Source organism: Castor canadensis, chromosome 8 (genome assembly GCF_047511655.1).
Source record: "Castor canadensis chromosome 8, mCasCan1.hap1v2, whole genome shotgun sequence".
NCBI classification, from domain to species: domain Eukaryota; kingdom Metazoa; phylum Chordata; class Mammalia; order Rodentia; family Castoridae; genus Castor; species Castor canadensis.
In genome coordinates, this window is record NC_133393.1 from 144,567,292 (window position 1) to 144,586,812 (window position 19,521).

Below are 19,521 nucleotides of genomic sequence, written 5' to 3' on the forward strand. Positions count from 1 at the left end.
CAGGATTCCGGGGTAGGCAGGGGCAGAGAATGGATAGGTGCTTCAAGTTTTCAAAGAATCAATAAGATAGAAAATATAGTCTAACAGGAATGAAATTATACTAAGCTATAAAACATAAAGGACTGCTTTAGATGAAGAAGTCTCTGGTTCTGAATTACAGAGAATTCTCATATAGTGAAGGGGAAACAAGAAACAAGGCCCAAGGGAACTACTAATAGGGCCACAACTTCAGGTGTACCACTCTTAATATAGTCTAAGTCATAGGGCCCCCAGGATGACAACTAGCTACACAAACTGAGAGCATGTCTAAATGAACCTCAAGGAAACAGCTGGTAGATCCTATAAGTTAGTTCCCTTTAACATCTCTATGTAGCAGGCCCTCTTATCCCATTTTATTCAAATGGTAAAACTGAAGGTTGGGGAGTTAAACAATTTGCTAGGTCCCATCAGCAGAGTTAGAGACAAAGCCAGACCCTCACCAAGGCCTGAGTCAGTGGGATCTTTCCATGCATCTGGCTGGGCTTCCAGGACACATTTTCAAGAAGTGAGGGAGACAAGGGTGTCTGTGTGGCTGCCTCTCTGGGCTGGGGCTCCTTACCTCACACTTCTCCACGACCGGCTGCTGCCCACACTCAGAACTGTTGCCTGCAACAATGCCGGCTCGCAGATTTTCACTGTCCCCAGTCCCCTCCTCCATGGAGTAGGTCTTGGAGTGGTTGCCACGGTGGTAGCCTGGGCTGCGGCCCTGGGCCAGGCTGAGTTGCCTGCGGAGTGCCCGGTTCTCCTCCTCCACCTCACGCACACGCACCTCCAGGCTTTCGCGCTCCCGCTGGCTGGAAGCTGTGTACCGTGGACTATGTGCCTGGGAGTCCAGCGGAGATAAGGACACTGGCTTCCCATCTGCAGGTGGAAAGACCAGGAGAGGGTGAGTCTAAAAAGAACTATCCTTCCAAGAAGCAAAGACATCCATTGCTACCTGCTCGGGCTCCTTTCACAATCTTATCTTTAAGGGAAAGCAGATGGACTGTGAATTACAAACAAATGCATCCAGATTGAAGCGAGAACAAAGTTGAGAACAGAGTGACTTATGGTAATAAAAATCAATGTGCTGCTCAGAAGACAACCACATTCCTAATGAAACACGCTGTCTTTCCTCATGTAGCATGTTTCTAGGTAGAGATTTTCAACAACAAACCATTATGGATATATAGGTAATATATCACTTATAAACGTTGGAAGGGTAGATGCAAATATCCATGCCAAAAAGTAAAACAATTAAGGGCAAAAAGGAAGAGGAAAGAAGGAGCATGACCATCTCAAGGTGTTCCCAAAAAACTGTTTCCATTGAATTGTGTATGAAAAACCATAAGACCATGCCACAGAAACAGGGAGAGGAGGTAAGCACAGCTCTAAAAGTCACACAACCAGCATGGGGTGTCAGAATTCACACGCAGCTCTCATATTCCTGAGCCTGTGAACTTCCCACTTGAATAAATTTTCATAAGAGCCTATTAAAAAGGAAAGTCTTTGAGGCACAGTCTCATTTTGTGTCCCAGGGTGGCCTTGAATTCCTGCCTCTGTCTCCTACGTGCTGGGCTTGACTTTTTTCAAATTTTAACAATGTAAAAACCCCATTTCCCAATGATAGTTTGCATATCACCACATGTATAGTAGGTACTCAATGCATAGTTACTGTTGAGAGATACAAGACATACCCAAGTTCTGACTACTTTCTGTTCCCACTCTGCACAGAGCCTGATGCAGCCACGGTGGCTGCTGCCTCAGGGGCTACTAAGCAAAAATCACATTTTTAGAAAATTACCCTCTCTCAGTGGCATGCTAAAAAGCACTCATCTGTTTCTATACCTTGAGTTTTTCTCCTTCCTGCCCAGACCCTACTGAGCTTCCAAACTGTCCCAGAGAGTCTGTGTGACTCACAAAACTTGAGGATCAAAGACTGTGATGAATTACGCCCCGCATGGTTCACCTGCACTGCCCACTCTGCTTGGACCTCTGCCCAGGGCCTTTTGATGTCTCTTTGAGCCTTCACAAATGTGACTCTTTTTTTGTTCCCCCACTTAATCACCTCAGGGTTAAACACCTAAGTTCCTGGTTCTCTCCTCTTAATGCAACAAATATGACTCATTGAATTCCACTGCCCAGGACCACAAATCAAAGGCACAGGCCAACTCCAAAGGAGATGTAGAATCACAGGGCTGCACTGTCACCAAACTGGCCAATTACAAGGCTCTATGCAAGCTTTTGAAACCCATCTCCCTGTTTGGTAAAGCCAGACTAGTTCCACCGAGAGGACAAAAAAGAGCAGGCAGCTAAGGGTGATTGTGTTTTCTTGAAGAACATCAGGGTAGGGAAAGATGAGCTTCCACTGGAGAGCAGAGTCACACCACATGCACTTTCTGTTAGGGACCCGCAGCTTTCTGGGTGGGCCACAAAGGTAATGCTATAAGCTACTAAAGCCTCTCCATCGCAGACAAGGAATCCAAGACTCTAAACGTTTAACTGAGTGCTGTCTGTGTTCAGCCCAGAGGGAAACAAGCTTTCCGTGACTTTGCACTTGGTTATGCTTCTGTATTTATGTGCTGAGTTAAAGTAGTAAATGCTCTGAGGCCTGAGGGGGGCTGATCATGAAAGGATTTTGGAGCATAGGGAGGGAAACCCAGGAAACTCTGCAAACCCAAGGATGTAAAGACTGGGAAAATACCAAAGAGACCTAGGAGCTTGTTCTTTGGAAGGGTTCCTTCAATGCTCTAAGCTTCAGCTTCCCCTTCTGTGAAATGGGAACATGAGTTCTAACTTAGCAAAAGTGCTGAGAGGCTTACATGAGAAGCCAAAATACAAAGCAGTGGAAGGCACATGGCACAAATGAGTTCCTCCAACCTCCTCCCCCAAGGTGGGAGTGGAGATAGTGAAATGACGGGGTAAGGATAGTGGAGAATATAACTGAAGGTGTTAAATGCTTTAAATTTTCTGAACATAGAGCAGTTCTGTGAGTGGTATGTGGGAGGAAGTGACCCCAAATCTTGTCTCCCTGTGAAATAAGGCTGATACATTTCATCTGTGACTGACTCACTTTCAGCCTTAGCCAGGTCAAGGTTCATCTACAAGCAGCGTGGAGGATGAGGCAGGTCTGCCATAATGGCATGGTATTGTCCTCCAGCCCCTCTCACCACAGCCCCATATGTCCCACACTTACGTGCATTATAGGCATTGATGAGGTGCAATGCTATCGTCATCCTGTTCCATGTTTACCCTGCTTTAGACACCAAATGCTTTTAACAACAGTTCTTAAAGCTTTACAGGTGCCTTCTCACATTTAAAATTCTATTGATTTGTCACAAAAGAACACACATGAAGTAAGAAATGGCAGATTTCAGTGAGAGGACGCAATGTTGAAAAAGGCAATTCTTCTACTGTTCACAGTGCTTAGCAAAAATATGTCCCAATAAATGTAATTTCTGGTCTGTTTATTTTCAGAACATTTCTTCTTGTGTTGGTCCTTACCTCTTACTTCCTTCTGAAAGGCAGAAAAAGGGGGCACCCTCTTAGTTCTAACTTCCTGTGTCCTAGCTGTGCAAGATGGTCCTGCCACCCTAACCCAGCTGCACGATGTCAATGCTGCCCGACCTGCAGTTAATGCTAGTGTGCCTTATTCCGGTTTATCCATCTAGACCCTTACTTTTGTTCCTCGACTGCTGTTTAGGGTTCCCCTGACACTCTGGATATAAGGCTCGCAGAGAGAGAGAGAGAGAGAGAGAGAGAGTGTGTGTGTGTGTGTGTGTGTGTGTGTGTGTAAGGTCTGTATCCTGTTCATGACAAGCCTATGGATCACATTCTCAATGTTGCCACAAAGTCCAATTGCTCGCAGAGTGTGTGTGTGTGTGTGTGTGTGTGTGTGTGTGTGTGTGTGTGTGTGTGTAAGGTCTGTATCCTGTTCATGACAAGCCTATGGATCACATTCTCAATGTTGCCACAAAGTCCAATTGCTCCCCTCATCTTAAGTTCCATGCATACATATGTTGTTGCAGACTAGTAACTATGATGGTTAACTTTATGTGATATTTCCATAAAGGCATTTCTGGATGACATAAATATTTATGTCAGTAGACTGAGAAAAGCAGAAATACTTCTCCAATGTAGGTGATCCCTATCCAATCAGTAAAAGGCCTCAATGTTCAAGAAGGCTGACAGTCCCTGAAGAAGAAAGTCCCTCTTGCTGGACAGCCTTTGAACTGGGACATTAGTTTTTTCCTTCCTACACAGCTGAGGACATGAAATGAAACATCTGTACTCCCTCTTGTTGGCATGGGATCTAAACTGTACCATAACTCTCCCCATTCTCAATCATCCAGAGTCAAGACCCCAGCTGTGCACTGAATCTCCTGGCATGCACACACACACACACACACACACACACACACACAGGCACGCACGCACGCACACACACAACTATTGGCTCTACTGCTCTGGAGAGCCCTAACAAAGGGGTCACAATGGTGTGCAGGTTAACACTTTGATGCCTGCACAAAGTGAGAAAGGTCCCTTAACCCTTGCTCTCCTGTTACATTTTCCCCCAGGCTTCTATTTGTTAGATAAACAAAGTCTATTTATACACATAGTGCATCTTTCTATCACATAATGTGTGTATGTGTTGATCTGTAGTTCAGCCCACTTTCAGCTGAAAATGTCAAACAAGACATTATTCAAAACCTTAGTTCACAATATCTTTCTCCTCCCTCTAGAACTTCGCAACAAACATGAATTTATCATCGAATTTGAATCTCTGAATCCACTTGAGATGAATGTTCTGAATTAAGAATCAAAACATCTAAGAATCAGAACAAAGACAGAAAATTGAAAATCAACCTCTGCGCAATGCAATGACAGGGATTAGGGACTTGCCATCCAAAATGTCCTAAGTAATGATCTCAATCAATTTGCGTGTGTTGACTGTCTTTGAATCTCTCCAGAGTGCTGGCTTTTAGCACTCTGTTGGATCTGCTGCTTGCAAATGGACAGAATTCTGTAGTTCATTCATTGACAGGGGCCAGATAAGTATGGACCTCCCACACAAGGGGCCCTAGTCCTTCTACTGGTGATGGTAACAGTCTCCTCTAGACTAGGAAATCAAAATCTTGTACCCAGGACCAGACTTCAGGAAAGCTGTCCTCCTGCTTCATTCTACGGGTGACAAAGACACTTCATCTTTAACCTTTACATGGCAAAATCTCCCCACATACAATCTGTCGCTGAGGCCTGCCAATTCTTCCTTCCTGATGCACAAAGCACTTGCTCTTCTCTTTTTATTTCAAACATTCCATTCCCAAGCCAAGACTAAAACAGGGGTCATCAAACTTTTTTGTAAATACCCAGAGAATATGTGTTACTTTGCAGAAGGTAGGCCGCAATGTCAAGTGCTCAGCGCTTCCAATCCAGCCTAAAAGCAACTGCAGAAATACCTAAAATATGGATACAACTGTGTTCTAACAAACTTCACGTACAAAAACAAGTGGCAAGCCAGATTGGGACATCATGTGATCACGATTTTGGTTAGTCTCCCTGCTTCCGTCAGCCTCATGCACAGGTGCTCTGGATAATGCTCTTCAACCCTATTTCCAGCACAGTGGTCATTTAGGAATGTGCAAAGGCAACTTCATCTACTTCAAAGTCATCCATCAAATTCGACAAACACTCGGTCCATCCAACTGAGACATGTCCAACACGTGAATGCTGAATACGTTTCATGTCATCTTAATTTACGCAACACTCTAATAAAGTAGTATTCTAACTGTTTCTATTAACTAATGAAGAAGGATGGGGAGAGAGAAAGAAAGAGAGGGAGGGAGGGAGAGAGGAGAAAGAAAGAGACAGAGGGGGAGACAGGAGGGAAGGAGGTGGGGGGGAAGATAGAGAGAGAGAGAGACAGAGAGAGAGAGAGAGAGAGAGAGAGAGAATACGATTTACATGTTCTTTTTCATTCTAGCAATAAATGGCAGAGGGAGAGTATGGAACATAGGCTCTGGATCAATGGCTCTTTTTGCATCAAACCAGAATCTTTTCTTTATTCCTCTCCAAAAAATTTCCAGTTTAATTTGTAAAGGTAGTTGCTCCTACTTCATTTCATTGTCTTTTAGGCAAGTGATTTTCTATCCCAGCTACCATTACACTCACTTGAAAAATTTTCAAAAATACTGATGTGCATAGGCCCCACCCCAGACAAATGAGCCCAGAGTATCTGAAGGTAAGATCTAGTGACCAGCGTTAAAAGTAGCCAATCCCATGGATTCTCTCATGGAACCAAGGTTGACAAACACTGGCTAAGGCATTTCTCCATGTCCTCTGACTTAGACACAAAGGAGGTCTTAGCATTGCCCAACTAAGTGCAGTTTTGTTCTGTCCCAGCTCCCAGCTCCACCGCCTAAGCTTCTACCAACTTCTTACAGCAGCCTCTTCCCTGCGATATAGGACCTTGCGACCCCAATCTTCCTCCTTCCTGCCTCTTTCCAAAGCAGGGTCCTACTACTCACCTGCCTAGCCAGCTAGTATCTCTTGTTCCGGGCTCCAGTCTCCCAACCAACTACAGTTTGCTGCATTCCACTAAATCTTTCAGTTTCTCCTCTTCCAGCAAGAGAATTTATGAAGTATTTTGTAATTTTTAAATATAATACTCCCCATTAATTAACATAAAATTTTCACACCCTCCTTCAATGCCATTTGAGACTGCAATAGATTAAATAATGCACTCATTTTTGAAAAGTTGAGAAAAATCATCATATTTAAAAGTTTCACATTTTTTTCTTGATCACTGTGATCGAGATAAATACAAAAATGTGTCACCTGCTTTTGCCTTCTAGACTGTGTACCAATCAGAATGATATGCAGGTCCTTCCAGGGTAAGCCATTTTCTGAGGTTCCAAAAGAGAAGCATCAAATTTGTAGTAGAAAGGCAAATGGAAATGATGCCAGGCAAAGACTGTTCACTTGTTATGAGGAAAACAGGGCATGTTTCACCCAAAGATTCCCCAAAGCAATTTTCTGGAAGTTGTCTTTGGCAACCAAAGCAAACTTGAGTTCCAATAAAGGCCTTGGAGATCTTCTAGCAAAGATGGAGCACCATAAGAAAAAGAGTTCCTTTCAAGCTTCTAAAAAAGAATTTGTAATCACAATGCCAGGGAAAGAAGCCTGGATTCAGTTCTCCTGATTGGCAGAGTGAGCTCTGACTTTTCTCCTCTATGGAATAATTTTCCAGAACCTTGTCTTAAAGGCCTTCATTAAGTGAAGAAAATGAAGACATTTTTAGCATCACTTTGTTGTATCCATAGCTAGGTTTTAACTGTAAATGCTTAAAATATGTGTTAATGAGCAATGATAGCAGGTTTTTAGCCCCCAAACTTCTGACTCAATAATTCCAAAGCTTCAAATGTGTATGTATGTATGTATGTGTGTGTGTGTGTCTTTATATTGCCAAACATTCTAAATTCTGAAAGTTTGAGGCAGCTGGTCTTTCAACTACTGTTCTCATAGCAGGAACACCAAATCATCTTGCTTCTAAATTTGGCCAATTCTCCTACTCTTTGATGGTCATAGAGTGTAAGTATAGACAGAAGAGCATTCTGAGCAGCACCCAAATCACCAAGAAACAAGGCAAAAGATAATATATGTTATGCTCTATTTCCTAGGTAATTTAGCAACATTACCACTGAGTCAGGGATTCCCTTAGACCATAAGGAGGTCTACAAGCAGCTATAGGAGGGGAAAGGTAAGAAGGCACTCTGGAAACTGTGAGCAAATTCTCACCCTGAATCCTGAGAACTGAGCAGTGTGTGAGAACACAATAAATTTACATTCAAGTCATCTTTGGTCATCCTCTGCCTCCACTTAGCCCTTGAACACTAATCCCTTTTTACCTAACCACAAAGATGCCACCAACTTTAGTAGCAGTGGCCAATAGCTGAATTTGAGTAAGCAATCTTTCTCCAATCAGGTTCTTGAGCTCTTTTTCATATATTTGCAACAGTTGGATATAACTTCCTTTGTTTGTAGGTAATCAGAACCAAAAACTAAACAAGCATGGTGATTTTTATCTTTGCAAAGGCTCTTGACTATACAAACATATATAGAAATATTCTAGAATTTCCTTCCTTTGTGATACTGGGGTTTGAACTCAGGGTTTTGTGTTTGCTTGTCTGCTTGCTTGGCAGACACTCCTCTCCTCCACCCCTTGAGGCCTGCTCCCAACCACAAAATTTCTTTTTAATTTTCCTGTGAACAGCACTAAAGATGAAAGAGTTCATGTTTTTCCCACTAATCTAAGGGTTTTTTTTTAAATCTTGCAATAAATGTGTTATTTTCTATGAAATATTCATAGATCTTATAAAATTTCAATACTCTGTTCCAAGAGTGGCAAATCACATGTGCTGAGGAACTTCATATTTTACAGTAAAAAATGTTTAATGAGGTGTGTGTGTGTGTGTGTGTGTGTGTGTGTGTGTGTGTGTGTTTGGTAGCAAAAATCCTATATAAATCAAGATGGCCACATGGAATGACTCTTGAGCAACATTTTAAATTTTATTTTACAATCATCATACTCATGATTTGGAAAATTGTGTGTGGGGGCAGAGAGAGAGAGAGAGAAAGATACTGCAGCTTGAACCCAGGGCCTTGGGTATGATAGGCAGGCTCTCTCCTTCTTTTTACATACACACAAAGATGCCATCAATCTTATTAGCAGTGGCTAAGGGCTGAGTTTGCAGAAGTAGATAGTTTCTTGAGCCTTTTCTCATATATTTGCAACAATTGGGCATAACCTCTTTTGTTGGTAGGTCATCAAAGCCAAAATCTAAACACAGTTGTGTACAACTGGACAAAGTTAGCACAAGATCTTATGTGGGGTGGGGGGGCGGGGGAAGTGAAACAGAGAAGGACTGGGAACATGATTCAAATGATAGAGCATTTCCCTGGCAAGGGAGAGGGAAAAACAGAAGTGGTTGGAAAGTCAATAGAACTAGCCAGTTATGGAAGACAACTAAGGCTCTTTATTTGCATTTCTTAACGTTAGCAATGGCTGCAGAGCCACCCAATGGCATAGGATCTACCACAGGCGGTATTCTAACACATTCTGAAGGCAAAAGGAAGCAAGTACTGTTGTGAATGGTGTTGATTCTTCCATAGCATCCATCTGCTATAAACTGTCATGTCACCTAAATCAATGTTATCATGCTCAACTCAATTGTAAATTAAAAACAAGAGAAAACAAGCAAAAGCCTGCCTGGACATCCCTTGCCTATAAGTGACTATTCCCTTTTTTCATGTCTTCTTTTCCATTTGTCATAAGCTCCACCCTGCCCTTTATGAGTTTGGCTTACATTAAAGCTGCATTCCAATTACAATGAATATCTATATTGGAAGAAGGGAGAAAATGAAACAAACAAGACCCTCCATATCACCCCTTTTTTCATAAATCCAAACTATCCCTTAGGAAGAAATCAGAAATGAAGAATGAGGTTTTATCAGGATAGACTAGAAGATGAGGGAAATAGAGATTTTATCAGGAGTTCAGCTTTGACAAAAATAACATGTTATCAGGATGGGCACTTGGCAAAGATAACACATTACCCAGAGCAAGATAGATGTTTGGTAAAATACTGTGCTAATACCTATTAAGCTCAAAACTTGCCATTTCTACATTCAGCAGATTGTTATTTTCTTCCAAGTCCTACTTCTGGGATTTTTTAGAAGGTGCTTTCAAATACCGTAGAAAAGCAAAAGAAAGCTAAGGACGCTTGACTCAACTTCATTGTGGGCAAAGCTGAGTTTTTCCTCTGCAAGCTGAGAAGACCATGAGCTTGGGGCTGGGGTGGGGGGATCTCTGAGAGACTAGGGACCAAATAGAAGCTCTTCATGGTGAAGCCTGCAGCGTAGGATCCCAATTCCTGGTCAAAGAGAAGAATTCTTTGCTGGGCTGGGGCCCACCTGAGCAGAGAGACAGTGTGAGGATGCAGGTGACAGGTTGGATGTCAAGAGGTCTGGGTTCCAGTCTTTCTAGAGTTTCTGGCATTGATGTTAAAATCCTTGCACTTCATGATTTCATCTTTAGGCTCTCCAACCTGCCCAGGCTGAGCTGGCTCCTCCCTTCCTCGTGTCTTCCCTGGATTTCTACTGCCTTCCTCAACATAGATTTTTGTAGTGGCTCTTACTATACATGCAAGGGCTATTTCTGCAGCCTGTATCACACCGTGGCTGTCTATTTGCTCTACACATATTATCTGGATGCCTATTGTGGCAGACACTGTGCCAGTGAAAGCAGGGAACATTTTCAGCAAATGACATCACTATTGCTGCCATCACACAGCCCAAAAAATCTTTTTTAAAATTAGCACATATTAATTATACAAAAGAGTTTCATTGTGAAATTTCCACTTGTGCATATATAATGTACTCTGATTAAATTCACCCCCTCTGTTACTCTTTCCTATCCCCTCTCCTCCTCTTAGAGCGAACTCTTCAATTTCTCTCTTGGCATCCCACATGAAATTTATCAGGGATGTATCTTCCAGGTAAGGAAACCTGAATGCAAACTCCATGGCTACTATCCCAGCTCTGGCCACATTATTTTTCACCTGGATGCATGCACCAGCCATGCACCTGGTCACTTTGCCTCAGTCAGTCTACAGGCCAAGCATAGCCATGTGCATCACGATGCATAACAAGGTTACTGGGTCACTTCAGTGTCCTACTCAGGCCTTCCCTCCTAGGACTTCTCATCAGACTTAAGGCAAAACTCAAAAACTTGACAGTGGCTTATAGGCATCTACCTGGCTTCAGCTGACTATTGCTATCTTTCTGACCTCAACATGTTCCTCGATTACCTTGGCGCCTGCCACGCTGCCTCCTGGAAGCTTCTCAGATATGCCAGGTGTTCTCCCAGCTGGAGCCCTGTGCTCTTGCTGTGGGCCTCATCCTCTTAACTAGGAATCTACTCAAACACAACTCCTAGAGAAGCATCTGCAGAGCCACCCCTATAGCTAATCCCTGCCTATCCTAAGGCCCAATGTCTCCCTCACTCCACCCCTGGCATATCCATCTACATTGCACAGATTATGACAAGCTCCCCCAGGTTCTAAATTCTTCCTTTCCTTCCTCTTTGCCTGACTTAACCTCTAGAATACCAGTTCAAAGGTAACAGGGTCTCCTGTGGATCATTTTCATCCACCATATCCCCAGGTCTTGGTAGATACTCAATAAATAGACTTGGATAATCAAATCAAGAATGCACATGAATAGAAGCAGATACTGAAAGCTGTATTTCAGGAACTGGGCTTCAAATATGAATGAATCAGAACTACAGCTTCCTTACTGACTGACTGTCCACTTGGACTGAGTAAGCCTAACACATTATCTTACTTAACTATCTTCGTTGTATGAGGCAGGTGTCAATGTTCTCATTTTAAAGAAGCAGAAACAAAGACTCATTGAGCTTAGGTAACTTGCCAAGACTCACTGCAAAAAAGTTTTTTAAAAGTTAGTTTAAAAAAAATGATAATGAAAAATTAATAGCTAATTAACTCCCAAAAGACCTTTGTGCTGATCCTTTCTTCTGCCTCTAAATAACTCTTTCCAAAGAAAACAAAGGTTGAAGTTACAGTTCAGTGTAACTGGGTGGGGGACAGCCCAGACAGAACTTACAAGAAAGATGACACTCAGGATAGTTTCAACAAGAAGAAAAGAGGGTGGGGTGTGGTGGCTCAGGACTGTAATCCCTGAAGGCAGAGATTGGGAAGATCTCTATTGGATGTCAGCCTGGAAAAAACAGGAAGACCCTATCTCAACCAACAAGCCAGGCATGGTGGTACATACCTGTAATGGCAACTAGTTAGAGACATAAGTAGGAGGATGTCAGTCCAAGGCTGGCCCCATGCATAAATGCAAGACCCTATCCAAAATATACCTAAAGCAAAAAAGGGCTGGGGTTGTGGCTCAAGTGGTAGACTGTTTGCCTAGTAAGTGTGAGTTCCTGAGTTCAAACCCCAAAAGGAATCAGGAAAGTAAGGAAGTTCCTATAAGCAATAAGCAGTAAGAGTATGTAAAGGAAACCATTTCTAACATCCTACTGAACTCCACCCAGGCCCAGCAAAAACAAGCCAGGCTGACAAAGAGAGTCCCAGAGGCCGAGTGGATCCAAAAGAATGAAAAGGGGGGAACCCAGAAGGCACAGGTGCCTGACATCAAAATCTGAGCATCCTGGGCAGGACGACCTGACCAGGGCATCGTCCTGTATTCTTTTAAAAGGATGCCCTGGTGGCTTGGGCTGAGTTGCTGCAGGGAGTGGAGGTGCCTTTCTTTCTGGAGCTGTAAGCAATACTGCTCCTACAAACAGAGATGGATCTCTTCTGCCTCTCCAGCCTGTAAAACAGAGGGTAGTAGGACAGGGGAAAGAGGCACACAGGAAGTGAGGTCAGGGAGACTCAGCTGCCAGGACCTGGCCAGGCAGGAGGAGCGAATGGGGAGAATCAGAGACCTTTGTCTGCAATCACCAGAGTATTCAGAGGCTGGTCTGAGGCAGCATCTCCAGGGGGACCCACAAATGGTTAAGTCACAGATTCTCTCCAATGAGTAGCTTCAGCTGCTCATCAATAGAATCTCCAGCTGATAATTATTAAGTAAAACTTGGGGCTTGCATTTGCATATGTAAAGCACACTTCTCTCAGAAGCCACAATGGGAGGGAGAATGTACTTCCTGATTGTAAAGCACTGGGTGGTTTGGGTGGGGTGGGGCTCCAGCCTGCTTTGCAGTGCTTCTCCATGCTAATCAAGCCAGATATTCAGCTGAAATAAACCCCACATCCCAAAATATGCCATTTGTCAAAATCTAGAGCTCACATAAGAGTCCTCTCTCTCCAGATCTGAGAAGGATGCATTTCACCACAATAAGCATCTATGAGGGTTTGATTACCCAGCCCAGCGCACGGGTGCGTGCATACAAGCATAAGCAAGCACCCTGCCTACACACACACCTGGGCTGTTTCACCACATTACAGAACCGTTCTGAGTTCCTCCAGAGACAGGGCTTCTATCCCCTCACATATTTCTGCAGCTTTTAAATCTCTGCACCTGTTGATGAAGAGGCTTCAGGCTCTAAGAGCGAGACAGAAGGAAATGGCAACAGCAACACATTTCAAGTTTCTGATGGCTTACCTCTGTTATGACATTCATCTTGGCCTGTCGCTCCTCCTCCCCCAGGAAAGGATGCCATAACAGGAAATGCCAACAGTTCTGGGAGCATAAAGGGGACACTGTCCTTCCTGTGGCTTGAAAAATCAGGGACTTCAAAATACCAATGTCAGTCGGAGGAGCTATAGTCAGATAGTGGTAAGAAAGGCACAGGAGGCAAGAAAAGGGCAAACACTTTTGCTTCTGACATTCTGTCTAAAGACAGAGATGATATGGCAAAATAAGAGTACAGATTATTCTCTCTGTCTTTGTCCGTGGTCAAGTTTGTGATCCTCCTGGTACACCTCACTGTCCTAGTTTATAAAATGGGGAAACTCTTATATAATACCACCAAGACATGTACAAGTTATGTATATTTTATTTTTGTTTATAAACTATCAACATGGATTCATTTGATAATCTTTTGAAATGGGCCAAAGGTCATTCCTATAGCATACACCATTTGCCAGAAATTTTACACGGCCTTTCTTACATAAAGCACAAAGAAACTGCCAAACACTTTCAGTTTGGGATTCTTGTGAAGTGAACATAAAAGACATGCTTTTTAACTAATGAAGGAACAGAATTCCTTCCATATTTTTATCTTTTCCCCCATCTTGGTTACATTTCATTGACAGAGTTTTTTTTTTTTTTTTTTTTGCAGTACTGGGGTTTGAACCCAGGACCTTCACCTTGAGCCACTCCACCAGCCCTTTTTTGTGATGAGTTTTTTCAAGATAAGATCTCATGAACTATTTGCCCAGGCTGGCTTCCAACTGTGATCCTCCTGATCTCTGCCTCTTGAGTAGCTAGGATTACAGATGTGAGCCACCAGTGCCCAGCTCACTGACAGATATTTTTAAGGCAATTTGCCTTTTGGCCATTGCTCTAAAGTATACAACTTAGTTCTTTTGTTGTTTTTGCTGTTTAACAGGAACACTTCCTCCTATTTTCATACATCAGTGCTTTACGTAATAATGAAGTTCTATTTAATTACATGGTGAAGGTGGATCACAACAGCCATTATAATATATTTAAATGACTTGTAGAGCACCCCATATAAAAGATGTTATCAGCAATGCCAAATGGTACTAGAAAGCAGGCTGCTAGCTGGGCTGCCCCGCTTAAGGCAGTCACTGGACAGAACTGTGACTGAGGGACTAGTGGAAGCTCTGTGTCCTTAAGTGGGGCTAAGAATCTTCCACTGAGCTCTTGCCTTGTGTCCTATTGGAACGAATGGACGAGATCATAAACAGGATGCTTTTGGTCCAAGCTAGGTATGAAACAAGGGCTTTTGCAAAGTTCTGTCTCCTGTTACACTGGTCAAGTCACATTTCCTGTGAATCATGAGTACTGGCTCGAAATAGCTGCCTATATGCTTCTTATTTAGGTAGTACTCCTTTGTATGTATGGCAGAACACCATGAGATGAAACTGGGGCATCTGGCACAGTGCTAGAACATTGATCTCTCCCTCTCCTATGAGTTGATGCAAGCAGGAAAAGAGACTGTGGAGTGTGCCTCCTTTATGTGACTACAGAGAGACCCAGAGCACAAGCCTGGTCTCAGGAATATTGAGAGCAGGACCTAAAATAATCAAATCACATCTCATGCCATTTCCTAGCCCCTGAAATTGCTTCTACTACATACGTCACATTGCTCAGCCACTTTGAAACTGGAGTTGTACAAGGGCTCATAGGCATGAAAAGATGCATGGACACAAGTTGTCCTTTGCCATGAAGAAAGGTCACGAGCCAACAGTTTGAAGCAGCTACCAAGGACATTCAGCAGACCTCTGTCCTTGCACAGGAAACTTTTCAGCTGACCTGAGTTCTAAGGGCTTCAAGGCCACACAAGTGAAGCACAGGTTAAAAGAGACCCCTCCTATAGCAAATGACAATGACAGAGAGGGATACAGAAGGGTTACCAGCGGTGCTGACCTTGAGCAAGTAATGTAATGGTATTGAGTCCCAATTAACAGGAACCAACTTTCCTATCATACATGACTATTCTGAAATTGCATTTATGAAAAAGAAATCTTATGGGAATGGAACACAATGTTCCCAAGTGAAGATACAGGACTTTGTTGGGATTATATTGCTATGACTGCTATTATTAACCAAAGCTCATGAACCTAGTTACTTAATTTAGTAATAAAAACAGCCACCTTCAGAAGATTACATCATTATCATCTTCACATTAGGAGGAGAAAGTGAAACTGAAGAAAGCAATGTCTACAGAGCTGAGAAAAGTCATCTGAGAAGTTCCTTAAGCCTGGTAGGGGAAATGGTCACTCCCCCTCCATACTCATTATATCTAAAAGCACCTGACGTTTATACCAGCTCCAGAGACAGGCACCAGAAGTAAAGTATGCAGTACCAATGTGGAGGCACTGAGGGGACCACTTTCTGTTAGCTGAGGTCTGCAGAGCCCCTTCCCACCTGTGATTCTGCTCCCTCTGACAGGAGGTGCACCACGGGTCTCCAAGCCTCCATCACCTCTAGATTAAATCACAGCAGCCCAACTGTATTTCCTATATGCCACAGTATGCTGGGAATTTGAGCCATCAAGCAACTTAATATATTTCCCTGTAAAGGAAAGAAGAAACACATTTGAAACAAGTTATGCCTACAATTTCTGAACCAAAGAGATATGTATATGGGTCAAAGTCGCACAACATGAATAAATGCAAAAGGATCAAAATGATCTCCACTGCTATTCATATTATAATTCATAAGGCAGTGTGCCTGTACTCAGGGAGGTCTGCTGTATGCAGCCAAAGAGCATAGGAGGTCACAAGACCCAAGAGATACTACATGTCCCTAAGGTCAGGCTTGTACAAAAGTCTTTCTCCTGAATGAAAGGAGCCTCTTATTAATGCACTTGTGTAAGGGACTGCTATTTTGATTTTCTGCACTCATCAAGCTCAGTTTGAATAAGATCCAGTAATAGTTATTCATTCATTCATTCAATTTATATAATCATGAAGCATCTATAATATGACACTCACTATTCTGTCCCTTTCCCCTCAACTAGAACCCCAGTGGGGGGAAAGATAAATGAAGATAAATTCATAGTGTAAAGAGACAAAAATGGTAGGATTAAGGACAGTTGCTAAGGCATCATGCCCAAGCATGTCTAAGTTCAGTCTTGTAAGCTCAGTAAAAGATACCCTTCTAGGATGTGTCATGTCCATATTGAGATCAGAAAAAATGAGTACCAAGAAGCTGGACTGAAAGATACATTTCATATTCAAAGACTTAAAATCATGGTGTCAATATTGTGTGCCAACATGTGGTAGGTGAGCAAAAAGAACCCACATTAGCTTCATAGGATATTTGTAAATTTGCAGAGACACACAGCAATCGTCGGGATGTGCTGAGCACTGGCAAGGACAAGCTCAAAGTAGGTCACTTTCAATATGAAACTGCACTGATTGCTTTTGAGACCATATTTCTACAAAGTTGGTCTTTGGAATTTACTATGATCAAAGCAAATTGCATTAAAATCAATGTGCACCAGCTATCCAAGGTGATTCCAGGTTTGAGAAGCTATGCGGAACCCAACAGGGACAGACATCCAAATGCAAGTAACTTCAGTTACTTAAGAGTGAAATAACAATATGCTCCCTTTATTTTTTTGCATATTCTTTTTCTGATGGCTATGAAGGTGTTACAATATAAATATTTAATAAATGGAAAAGTTAGGTATTTCATTTGGTATATGGGAACCATAAAAAAATTACTAAGATATCAAGGACACCAAGAAATAAGAAAATGTGGCAGAGGAAGTAGAGGTGATAGTGAGTATAAAATGCTTTGATATGGCTAAGGCCCTGGGAAATTTGGGGGGAAATGAAAGAATATTTTTGAAAGACAGGAGAAGCAGGTTACAGAGGGTCTGTCAGTACATTAAAGAACCTAGACTTCATCCTAAGGCCAATGGGAGCCATGAAGGGGTTTAAACATTTCTTGTTACAGGAACTGCAACACTACCTGACTTTCTCAGGTACTCCCTTGCCTCAAAGCAGATCATCTCACATACTTACTTGTGTGAGTGGAGACATGAGTCAACACAGGGTGAGATGAAAGCCGTTCTAAGGATTACGGGGAATGGCCTATGACTGCACCTAATCCATTGACCGAAGTAAAAGCTGAACTGTGTCACTTCATGATGGGTTTGGTTTGTTCAGCTTGCAGAAATGATGTGCACTGTCATTTCTGTGAAGCTTCACTTAAGATTGCTAAGAATGCACACTATTCTTGTCTGCATGTGTGATATTTGATAATAAAAAAATAATGTTTAAACTCTATTTCCTAAAACATTATGTGTACAGGTGCTTCTCCTTTAAAACGTGATGTTTAAGAGGAATTTTGTGGCTTAGAAAGCTGTATCACCTTCTCTGGTTTGGATATGGTTAGTCTCCAAATGGTCGTGTGCTGGAAGCTTGGTATTATCTCCAAATGTAACAGTATTTAAAGGTGGTTGACTGTTTAAGAGGTGGAGCCTAATGGGAGATGATGAGGTCATTGAGGATGCTGCCCCTACAAGAGATTAATGCCCATCTCATGGGAGCTGGTTAGGTCTCAAAGAACTGCACCTGCTACTGTAAGATAGGGCTGTCATAATGTGAGTTTGGATTTCTCAGCTTGCCCACTTTCTTGCCATGTCTATCTCTCTCTCTCTCCTCTCCCCTCTTGCCCTCTTTTCTCTTTTCCCTTTTCTTCCTCTTCCTCCTTCTTCTCTCTCTCTATACATACATATATATATATATGCTATCATATGTGCTCCTCTGCACATGTCAACCTCCCATTTCTACCATGAGTTGAACCATCATAAGGCACTCACACGAAACTGATATATTGGCACCATGCTCTTAAACTGCCCTGCCTTTAAAATCTTGAGCCAAAATAAATCTCTTTACTCAGCCTCAGTTATTTCCTTACAGCAACAGAAAATAAAGATGTTACCCACCTATCTGGTACTTCCTAAAGTTAGAAAACAGCTGGATAGCAGGTCATCACCAATCGTCTTGTCCACCCCGAACAAAGAGATGCTGTAAAGGATACCCAGAATCTGTGCACAAAATAGGCGACAGGTGTTCCACTTACACCTCAGGCTCAGTCTCTTAAACTGGACTGGAAATGGTCAGAGTTGACCAGTCCCAAGATCTCCCCATGAAAAACCTACAGCTACAAAAACTGCAACAAGAAAAGTTAGAAATGTTAAACCACATACGAATCCCCCTTTCTATCCCTCAGTCTTCCACAAGGAGCAAACAGTCAGATGAACAAGTCTGTGCGGAAGACAAGGGCAGGTTTATTTGGCCCTCCTTCCCTATTTTTTCTGGGTCTGTCTGCCTACAAAGAGCAAGTGCTACATGCCCCTCAGAGATGACCTGATATCAGCTATGATGTTAAACCTAATTTGGGTGAGGAAATAAGTCTACCTGCTGGAAATATAATCTCCAAATGACATGGGGGTGGGGGAGTGATGTTTTGATCTGTTTCTGCCTATCCCATCAGAGTCATGGAAGAGAAGGATATTTATTGATGCCTAAAACCTTCATGCTAAGAATAAGTTTAACTACCACATTACTTAGTGGAGAGATAGAATGGATAAACTATAAATCTGCATTCCACAAGTATCTGTGGATTCATTATTATAAATGTGATGATTGTGGAGTACTGTAAAAGATTGTATTAAAGCTCCTTTGTCTTAATAAATGGCCCCACCTGTTGGGCAAGGCCATTGGTGGCTCATGCCTATAATCCTAGCTATCTGAGAGGTTGAGATCTGGAGGATTATGGTTTGAGGCCAGACTGGGCAAATGGTTCATGAATCCCCATCTCTAAAACAATCAGAGCAAAATGGACTGGAAGTATGGCTCAAGAGGTACAGTGCTTGCTTTGTAAGCATAAAGTTCTGAGTTCAAACCCCAGACCCAGCCCAAAAAAAGATGATTGGAATCTGACCTAGGCTGACTCAAGAAATGAATACCAGAGAAAATGAGATTTGGTCCAGGGTAAGAATGAATGAAAGGGGGTGGGGATGGGGGTGGGGAGAAGCAAAAACAAACCAAACAACAACAACAAAATGGAAGGGCTAGAATATCCAAGACGAAAGTCCTAAGGTAAGAAGGATTTTGGTCTAATTGGGAAACTGGAAAACAAACAAGCAACAATGAAACAAAACAAAACAGAGAAGACCAGTAGGCCTAGAGCAGAGTAAGGAGAGGAATGAGGTGATGGGCTACCTGACCAAAAGGCCAAGGCCCCCAGGTGCTCTCTGGAGAC

At 42.6% G+C, this 19,521-nt stretch overlaps 1 protein-coding gene across 8 annotated transcripts in view; it reads right to left on the reverse strand.

The window, feature by feature from the left end:
• Positions 1 to 19,521, reverse strand: part of Large1 (LARGE xylosyl- and glucuronyltransferase 1) — a 502,729-nt gene that overhangs the window by 265,384 nt on the left and 217,824 nt on the right. For all 8 annotated transcript variants that reach the window (XM_074084325.1, XM_074084329.1, XM_074084326.1 and 5 more), the window contains one exon: positions 599 to 900. In XM_074084325.1, the coding sequence (XP_073940426.1) occupies positions 599 to 900 (302 nt within the window). The remainder of the gene's footprint in view (positions 1 to 598; positions 901 to 19,521) is intronic.